We start from the raw sequence: 10,121 nt of genomic DNA, 5'->3' as shown, positions 1-10,121 counted from the left end.
ATGAGGTAACTGGAGACAGGAGGCCCTGTGTGACAGATTCTCCTGCAAGTGAAATCTGAGGCACTTAATCCACCTTGCCAGAAAACAACAGCCCAGAGTTCACAACAGGCCCTGCCCTTCACAACTTCCTCTAATCACTCACCTACCCCCCCACCTTCTCCCACCGCCCCTGGCTCAGTCTATGTCCACCAGCTTGTAAAAGTATTTTGAGAACGCAAAGTTTGTACTGCGTGCAGGGTGGTTTGACTATGGAAAGAATGTCATGCGTTTAAATTTTGACTGAATCTAAACAGCCTCTATCTCTCTCTCACTCTCTCTCTCTCTCTCTCTCTCTCTCTCTCTCTCTCTCTCTGTGTCTCTCAGGTAAGAAGAAGGTGTCTCTGTATGACAGTCAGGCTCCTGTCTGTCCAATATGTCAGGTGCTGCTGCGTCCAGGAGAGCTCCAGGAACACATGGAACAGGAGATGGAACGACTTACTCAGATGCATATCAGGTACGGGAACACACACACACACACACACACACACACACACACACACACACACGTAGATAAAAATGATCTGCTTTGGTAACATTGTACATATTACCATTAAGACGATAAAACGTACATTGAGAGAGAGAGAGATTTGTCTTTCCATATGTCCAGTGCAAAGCTAGCTACACCTGCCCTGTCCACAAGGGGCAGTAATGAGAACTATTTTAAACATTCTACTCTGTTGACATGTGAGACGCATGGCTCACTTAGGTTGAGCTGCCTCATACTGGCAGTGTGTCAGGGCTGTCAGTAACAGGACTGATATCTGGTATCTGTCTAAGGCCCCGGTGATGTGTCTGGCATTAGGGCTGTCTGTTCAGCAAGTGTAACAGATCATCTATAAACGTGTGTGTGGAGGACAGAAGCCTCATAAATCAGTCCTTCTTCTGACAGGGCTTTGCACTGGCCAGGTTAAGCTTGTGGACTGGATCATAAAGATCTGGAGGTGAACACACACTGACTGACTGGCTCACTCACTGAATCATTAACTCAGTCACTCACTCACTGAATCACTCACACATCCGTTAACTCACTCACTCACTGTATTTCTCACATTTCCACTCACTCACTGATTCATTCCCTCACTGATTCATTCCCTCACTCACTCACTCACTCACTCACTCACTCACTCACTCACTCACTCACTCATTCACTGACTCAGTCACCCACTCACTGAATCACTCACACTTCCACTCACTCACTCACTGATTCATTCCCTCACTCACTCACTCACTCACTCACTCACTCACTCACTCACTCATTCACTGACTTAGTCACCCACTCACTGAATCACTCACACTTGCACTCACTGATTCATTTCCTCACTCATTCACTCACTCACTCACTGACTGAATCACTCACTCTCTCACTCACTCACTAAATCACTCACACTGCTACACATTCACCCACTCACTCACTGACTGAATCACTCACTCACTCACTCACTGAATCACCTACACTTCCACTCACTCACTCACTGAATCACCTCCATTACCACTCACTCAGTCATCCACTCACTGAATCATTCACATTTCCACTCTCTCTCACTCACTCACTCACTCACTCACTCACTCACTCACTCACTCACTCACTCACTCACTCACTCCCTGAATCACCAACACTTCCACTGACTCAGTCACCCACTCACTGAATCACTCACACTTCTGTTGACTCACTGACATATGCAGTGTGGTCAGGAGCACTGTATATGATTACACAGGCTCTGTCCTGATGAGCTCTCCCATTCAACCAGCTCTTCCCCCGCAGCTGCTCCCCTTTCCTCTGGGGCTGCACATCTCCAGCAGGCAGGAAATATCAGTCTCTGAGGCAAGAATCATTAGCCATAACAAACGCAAGGCGGTGTGTCAGAATCAGTCATAGAGAATTCATGGAGCTCATTCTAACTGTGGACTATTTAAAGAACGGCCTACAAGCCTCATGGCAACTCCACCAACCAACTCTTCCTCCACATTCTCAGGCTAATTGAAAACGAGGAAAGAGACAGATACATAGATCGACAGATAGAGAGAGAGAGTGAGAGACAAAGTGAGAGAACGAGAGAGAGAGAGAAATTGAGAGAGAGAGACAAAGTAAGTGAGAGGGAAAGCCGGAGAGGGAGAGTTGAAAGTGAGAGAGAGAGAGAGAAAGAGAGATTAGCTCACAGCAGGAGGTTTCAGCGTATGAGCGCCAGTTATCCATCAACTGGGCGGTGGGGGAGTTATCATTTAATAATTAATAAAGGGCAGCCGGGCAGCGCACCCCCTCCCCCCACACCCCCACCCCCCCACGACCCCCACCCCACCCTCCGCCGCGAGCGGTCGCCGCGGACACGGGCCCCGGCTACGCCTGCCGGCTCCTCTGCCGGTTTTGATGGCGGCGGTTATTTAAGGAAATAGCGTCATCGCTCCTCGTTTGTCAGCGACGGACACAGCTCACCGTCACGAGGCTCGTGATTTAGCCTCATACGTACCACTCCCATTAACCCCCAGCTTCCTCAGTCATGTGAGTTATATCTCCATTCAGACCACAGGCAGGCCAACCGCTTAGTCTTGATTTAAGGAACACGAAGGAGGGCGTGGGGGTTGGGCGGGGGGGGGGGGGGTGTATAACAAACAGGAGGAGAAGGGGACAAGTTCAGAGAAAGAGAGAGAGAGCGAGAGAGAGAGAGAGAGAGAGAGAGAGAGAGTGAGAGAAAGAGAGAGAGGAAATGAGAGAGTGAGGCTACAGTTGATGAAGAAGCACAGAGCAAACAGAGGAATGTGCAGACAGAGATACAGAAAAGAGGAAAAAGAAAGAAGTGATGAAATGAAGAAATTATGCCCTTTTCATTCAGTGTTCATAATCTCCTCGTTAGTCTGTGGCCCTGTCTTTTACAGTGTTTTTAGATGGTAGGGGATTTCCTTCAAGACATTTATTCCCAGCAGGATATATCATATAAATCTGTGTGGTAATCTTCCTCTGATAATCCCCATCCGGTAATAATGGAATTTGCTATGGTCATTTGACTTTTCACATTTTATTAATGGTTTCTTTTTATTTTCAATGAACGAATATGATAGGTAATGCCATAATAATATTCCCATATTAAAAACCCACTGTGGGATTGTACTATACGATTGTCCTTTTTTTTTCTCACTGATGTGACATCTCTAATCTGTAAAGACAGATAAACAAAATCCTATGGTGGCCATTGCTTGAGGCAACGTCAATTCTGTCCTATCAAAATCAATGCACTGAACACGAACACATCCAGACATCCACAGAGAACGCAGAGCCATACTAGTGGACATTGATGTATCCACGCATTAATGTGGAAAACAGAGAAACACCCCCCCCACCCCCCTTCTCCTCCCCTCCCTTTCTCGTTCTGTCTTTCCCAGGGCTAGGCTGCGCTGCACACACACACACACACACACACACACACACACACACACACACACACACACACACACACACACACACCGATCATTGGAAGTGACATGGTGAATTTGTTGCAATTTGTAGTAAATCTCCCTTTAATGATACCGTTTCATTTTGCACCAAATGAGACTTGAGTGCATGTAAAATGGAGGAGGCTATTTAAGATGTAGCATTAGGCAGATGTCGGAGTGGATGTGGGTGAGTGTGTGTGAGATTAGGACTACCAGGGCGCTCTCTCTCTGTCTCTCTCTCTCTCTCTCTCTCTCTCTCTTTCTGTTTCTCTCACTCCCTCCCCGGTGGCCGCATCCTTCGTTCTTCACTCTACTTCACGTATGGAAATGGAAATCCATCATGGCCTTTACACGTCGGCCTGCACCGAGGGGCATGGGCAATCTACATACCACTCCCCCTTCCCTCCCCGATCTCCCCCCCCCCCCGCCCCGAACCCCCCTCCAGCTCCTTCTCGTAATCAATTTGCCTCCAGCGAAGCGAGGGAGAGCTGGGTGGCAAACGACAAGAAAAAGCAATCTTTATCTCATGCTTACAACACCCCAACCGTCGACTGGTATTTATTTAATTTTCACCACTGCCATCTCTCTCTCTCTCTCTCTCTCTCTCTCTCTCTCTCTGCTCGCTCTCTCATATCTCTTGGTAGTTGGTGTTGGCAGGAATGAGAGGGAAGAGGTGGGATTTGGAGAGATGGGAGAGAGAGAGAGAGAGACAGAGAGAGAGGGAGGACAGTGTGGAAAGTATCAAAGCTTAGACAGTAATGACCGAGAGACAACATGTGGAAAAAACCTGGGAGAGAAAATTGATCCTTCAAGTTCTCGTCGGTGTGTTTCTTTTTGTTTTGTTCTTTTTTTGTGTGTCGCCTCACAGAGTCAACCACCTTACGCAAATGTGTTTGTACTGGCTCAGGTGACATTATCAGAATGAGAGTGATTTTCTCTTTGTTTTCCATTTTCCTGGGTCAGATAGTGAGACCAAATTTAGCATCTGTTTTCACCAGCACGTTTTCCTTCTTCATTTCTCCACGTCTCGTATGTTTTGCTGTTCTTTCACTTTGTTATTCACGTCAACTGATTCATCGTCCTGACAACACTGACTGGAGACCTCGCTTTTTAGCTCTCTCATCAGCTTTCCCTCATATGGAAACACGCCCAAGTGAACACTGAAAAGCTAAAAGAGTCATCCTTCCCCTTGAATCTCTGTCTGTCTCTCTTACTCCCTCTCTCTCTTTCTCTCTCTCTCTCTCTCTCTCATTCATGTGGTTAAGACCAAGAAGAGGAGCGGGAAAATGCATTCCACAGACACAGCAAACAATGATGTCTTGGCTGCCTAGTTATCAGAGATGCATCATTGTTGGGAATTTACTATGAAAGTAATGTTTCCTAACGGTTTAGGTTAATATATTCCCTCATCTAAAGTACAGGAAAGAGGGGAAAAGACCCTGTTTATGTTCCTTTTTTTTAGTAAACCGCTCTATCTGCTTGGTGGGGCTACTGGCCTCTTCCAGCCTTGTGGAAGAAGTTGAACAAATGAAATATCCATCTATCTATCTATCTATCTACTTTTGGTGCGTTTTAGTCGTGATGTTAAGTGCTTGTCACCTTGGCAACCCTCCCTCCTTATTAATTGCAATGCACTGCTGTGTGCCCCGCCGTCCTGTCCGGTTGACTGGAGTGGAGAGGAGAGGAGAGGAGAGCGGAAGGCGAGTGAAGCCAGTACGTTACATTGTGCCACACTGGTGGATTTATGATGCTGGGGAGTGTGTTTATTATCTCACAAACAGTGCACTGCCACCGATGGGGCAATTTATCCCCTTTTCAAGGCCCAGGCCTGATTTGTGTTGTCTCTTTCTCTCTCTCTCCCTCTGTCTTGTCCCCTCTCTCTCTCTCACCCTCTCTCCCTCTCTCTCTCTCTCTCTCTCTTTCTTCTTTGGGCTTGTCAGATCAATCATTCTGACTGTAGAAGGGGGCGGGCACGGGGCTTATTACCTGAGCAGAGGGGCAGGGCTATCTGCTGAACCCGCCTTCACCTGTCATTCATTACTCTCCAGTCTTCACTGATCTGCTTTAGTGCTGCTGATGTTTCAAAGTCATTTAACTTTGATTTTTTCCCCCCCGATTATATTATTGAGTTAATGAGACACAACATTTGTTAATTCGTCTTGCATTTACCAGTATGTATCTGGTCTTTCTTTTAAATAACCATCTAGTTTGTACAGTAATTTTCCTTTTTTGTTTTTTCTCATTTTTTCTTCTCTCTCTCTCTCTCTCTCTCTCTTTCTCTCTTTTTCTTTGACACTCCAGTTCCACTCTTTCACTCCCTCTCTCTTAAGTTGTCCACTCAGGGGACGAGTGGACCACTGGGTTTGCCAAATCATGTTGTGGGATTAGGGCCTGGGCAAATTGAATTTCAGCGCCTTGGCAGAGCCGCTACGGGTGTGGGTGTGAATGCAGGACACAGAGTGAACATGACAAGGGTGATGTGTCTGCTGTCACTGCAACCCCCTCATCATCACCCCGCCTCATAAAACACACTCACACACAGCAGCGCTTAGCATCAAATGGACAGAGAAAGGGGTTTTGGGGGGAGGGGGGGGGGGCGTGTGGGGGGAGGGGTTGGGGGGTAACAGGCAGACTGGCAGTGACAGACTGACAAAAGGAGAAAAAAAGGAGGGAAAAAAAAACAAGGGATGAAAGAAAAATGACCTAAAGATAAAGATTGTTTATGTATGTTTGAGGCTGGAAATGCACACACACACACACACACACACACACGCACACACACACACACACACTGTGGGACAGGGAGGAGGAGCACGGGACTGAGGGATATTAATGTTTCTGAGAGAGATGTGATTTGATATGTCTCTCCCTGTTATCGGTGGATGCTTTAGCTCCTTTAATATTTTCCTGTTCCTAATCAGTCATCTTCAATCCGCGACGTCAATGGGGCCCGAGATTCAACGCAATCCCCCCCCCCAAGCTGGCCAGACTCAAGGGAGAGCACCCCCCCCCCCCCCCCCCCGCCCCCCTCCGCCACCACTGCCTCTCCCTCCATGTCTCTCCCCCCCCCCCGCCTCACTGCCTTTCCTCTCTTCTCTCCCTCTTTAATACAATGTTTACAAGCCGGCGCATTGTCCTCAACATATTTCAAAGTCCAAAGTGCCCAAGGCGTCTCTCTGACAAATCAAATAACAACCAAATCATTTATTTCTTCCTGCCACAGTCTAACTGCAGGGGGAAGAGAGAGAGAGAGAGAGAGAGAGAGAGAGGGAGAGGGGTTTTAAGGTTCGGATGGGCACATCCATGAGAATGATTACTTCAATAAAAAAATTATACCCCAAATCTGCTTAGCAGTCGTACTTTTGGACAGTAATTGTTTCAAATACAGCATGGCTCAAGGGTGCAGGGATTGAGTGGCATAGAGAATAGGGTGGGAGCAAGGAGAAAAGGTTTTTTTTTTTTGGTTTTTTTTTCTCCCTTATTTCCAGATGATTAAAACTGTGATTTGTGCCTCTTTGTGTGTTTATGGTTTAGCTGTCTTCTCTGATGCCTGTTCGGGTCCTAAGTGGGAGAATCAGGGGAGGGTTTCTATGTAAATTTGAGCTGAAGTGAGTGATGGTGGAAGATGTGTATCCAGACGGGCACTAGAGGGGACAGAGGAATGTCTTACACACGTATACATGCTGACACACACTCAAAAACAATAGAGAGTGGTCTCCGTCCCTGGCCGTAAGTCATGGCCTTTCTTGCCAAAGAAATGACACACCCTTAGTTCATGTAAGAGCTTCGCACATGAACGCCACCTTTTGTTTCTCTCAGTGTCATTTTGATCTGAAGATGAACATCAGGACGCATCACAGTTAAATCTCACGCAGTCTTATCTAACCCTGTTCTTTCACTGTTGTCACAGCTAAAAGATCTTTGTCTTTTATGGAGTATCAATGGGCCACGGTTATTACAACCAACAATATTGTTATTAATTTTGCCCTTTTTTTTTCTTTTCCCTTGCAGTAAGACCCCATCACACAAGGATGTGAGCGTAGCTCCTGGCACGCCCAAGGTAAGACAGCCGCCGCCCCGCCGCCATCTTACATCGCCACCGGTGTCTGCTCGGAGACTCGGTTCGAGATTGAATCAGAGAGAGCCTTTGTGTCATTCTATAGGGAAGTTAGCCAAGCTTCATTTAACAGGGAGAGAGCAGCAGAATTAAACTCTCTCAAATGGTACTTGATTTCCTGCAGTAATTGACTTACAGAAAAGTGACACCACAAACCTTTTCCTTTTAGTCCATTTCAGTTGGCTGGTGCCAGTGTGTTTGGTTTCATTCTCTCTTACACTCTTATTAGAGAGGAAATGGACTATACACTCCATACCTCTCATTGTATCCTACTAATCAGGTTTATTTACGTCAGTTCAGGCATTCAACTCACCATGGACACCCTACTGCAAATTTAAAGTCTAATAACACACCACATTTTTTGGGGTTGTATTTTGCCCCACAAAAAGACATCCTTTTCTCAACCGATTCTAATGTTATCAGGAATCAGATCATTCTATGATTTTACACCAGAGTGTTGTGGGTGGAGGCAGAGAGAAATATATGTGGCGTACTACATGTTTACAATGTTTTGACAGCATTATGACAGTTTGGAGATAATTCACTACAGACGCAGGTGAATGAACAATATGCTTAGGTAGAGGGAGAGGGAAGGACAGAGAGAGACGATATTTTCCCCTGGGTATGGGCCAGGTACTGAAACTTATTTGGAAGAAGGCGATTGGTTCGTCATATCGTTACCGTTATAAGCGATTTGCTGATGACCCGTTTCCTCTTTAGAGAATAGAGAAGAGACGACCATGAATTACGCTCTTCTCCATGACATGTGTTTCTGATAAAAAAGAAAAAAGAGCTTTTAACAGAGATGACAGTAAAACCTATAAAATCATGAATGACATGTTTTACTGAGCTATACTTTTACCTCCTCCGATTTTTAAATGCCATCTCAGAAGACATTCTTCAACAGAGAGCAAAAAAAAAAAAAAAATGTTGAAAAAGGCATTATGAGCTTGAGACAGAGTTGTGATTTTAAATAACGTCTTTTACATTTTTTTTTTATTCTGGCCCGGAGGAAAGCCGTGCATCGGTTAGGCTTTGGTTTAGAAGCGTCATTTGGGGGGGAAAAACAGGAAGCAGGGGTGGGTAAGGGAACAGACAGGGTGGAGGCGTGACTGGGCATTCCGCTGCCGGCTTTTAGTGTTCCACCGGAACGTGTGGAAAATGAAGAGGCTTGCTAGGATCACGGGCAGGGGAAAACCTGTGTCTCTGCCTGATGGACCGCGCTCGGTGACGGATCCGGACCCGCGCACCGCCTCTAAAGGAGATTAACCCCAAGCCGACTCAGTCCGCCTTCACCCTCCTCTCAACCAGCCATTGCCATAGCGACTCCATGCCAGCCTGTGCCGCTCTTAATCCATTAGGGCAGAGGGCAGCAGGGAAATGCGTCCCAATTACCGCGGTAACCGCTGCGGTTGCGTCGGTCCGCGCAGTGAATTCTCAGAATCAGTAAACAGGTTCAATACATTTTCAAACGGAGATTAGTATTAAAATGGTAGATAAAGAGACCCTTTGAAAGCACTGTGATTGACATGTGGTTGGAATGATACCTCTGTCTCATTCGTGGTCTGTATTAAAAGCACTGTTTCATCAAGGTTCAATTGTACTATAGCCATTCAAAAAAAAAAAAAAAAAAAAAAAAAAGAAAGGAAAAAAAGGAAGAAAGAAAAAGAAGGAAAGAAAAAGGAACTAAACAACTGTATGAGGACTTCAAATATGAAACAGGGGGTTCTTGGACTGAATGAGTGTTGACCACAAGAGAAGAAAGCACACATACACACACACACACACACACAGAAAAATACACAAAAACAGCTACACACATAGACAGGATATTCCCAAAGCTCCAAAGCCACTGAGTTTACAAATAAATAGTTTTCTGACCTTGCCACTGAGAAGCATAAGAAGCTATGCATAATGTCTAATTTACTGTCCCTGCACAGAGGCTCTGCCATTTTTCACATATTAATATTAGATTATAGTTGTCAGGCACTAAAGCCTCTACCACTCCTCTCACTTTGATTAATTGGAACAGATTGTAAATACAAATATTTTATAGCAGGCTCATAAAAGGCTGGCCAGAGATCAAGGCTCCCAGTAAAGTAAGCAGTATTTCCCCCACCTCCCCCCCTTCCCCAGTCATTTGAGAAATTAAGTCAATTAGGTTTTGCCTGTGACAGGCCTGTAAGGCAGGTTTATGGATGGTCATGGGATGCTGAGATGTTGCCTTGCGTTCTGTGCGTCTTTGGATGTCAGCTCTGTCTCTGTGGCACATTCCCACTCGGCGAATCAGTCCGTGGCGCTTTTTAGGGGTTTAAGCTGCAATTGGTAAATACAGGTTATTCGTAAATCATAACGGACATCTGTCATGTTTCTCTGCATACGGTGGCCTGAACGCATGTTACTCTCCAGACAAGACGCTCGGAGATTGGCCGTACGAGTGTTTGGTATAGAAGAGTGGTGTTTTTTTTTCCCTTATTGACTGTTGAACTCTCTCTCTCTCTCTCTCTCTCTCTCTCTGTCTCTCTGCCTCTGTCTCTGC

At 45.9% G+C, this 10,121-nt stretch overlaps 1 protein-coding gene across 2 annotated transcripts in view; it reads left to right on the top strand.

Moving 5' to 3' along the window:
• Nucleotides 1-10,121, top strand: part of rnf220a (ring finger protein 220a) — a 117,796-nt gene that overhangs the window by 85,065 nt on the left and 22,610 nt on the right. For both annotated transcript variants that reach the window (XM_030775450.1, XM_030775449.1), the window contains exons 2-3: nucleotides 364-493; nucleotides 7,477-7,525. In XM_030775450.1, the coding sequence (XP_030631310.1) occupies nucleotides 364-493; nucleotides 7,477-7,525 (179 nt within the window). The remainder of the gene's footprint in view (nucleotides 1-363; nucleotides 494-7,476; nucleotides 7,526-10,121) is intronic.

Source organism: Chanos chanos, chromosome 5 (genome assembly GCF_902362185.1).
Source record: "Chanos chanos chromosome 5, fChaCha1.1, whole genome shotgun sequence".
Taxonomy (NCBI): domain Eukaryota; kingdom Metazoa; phylum Chordata; class Actinopteri; order Gonorynchiformes; family Chanidae; genus Chanos; species Chanos chanos.
Note: the sequence above shows the minus strand (reverse complement) of the source record. Positions and strands in the feature narration are given on the sequence as shown.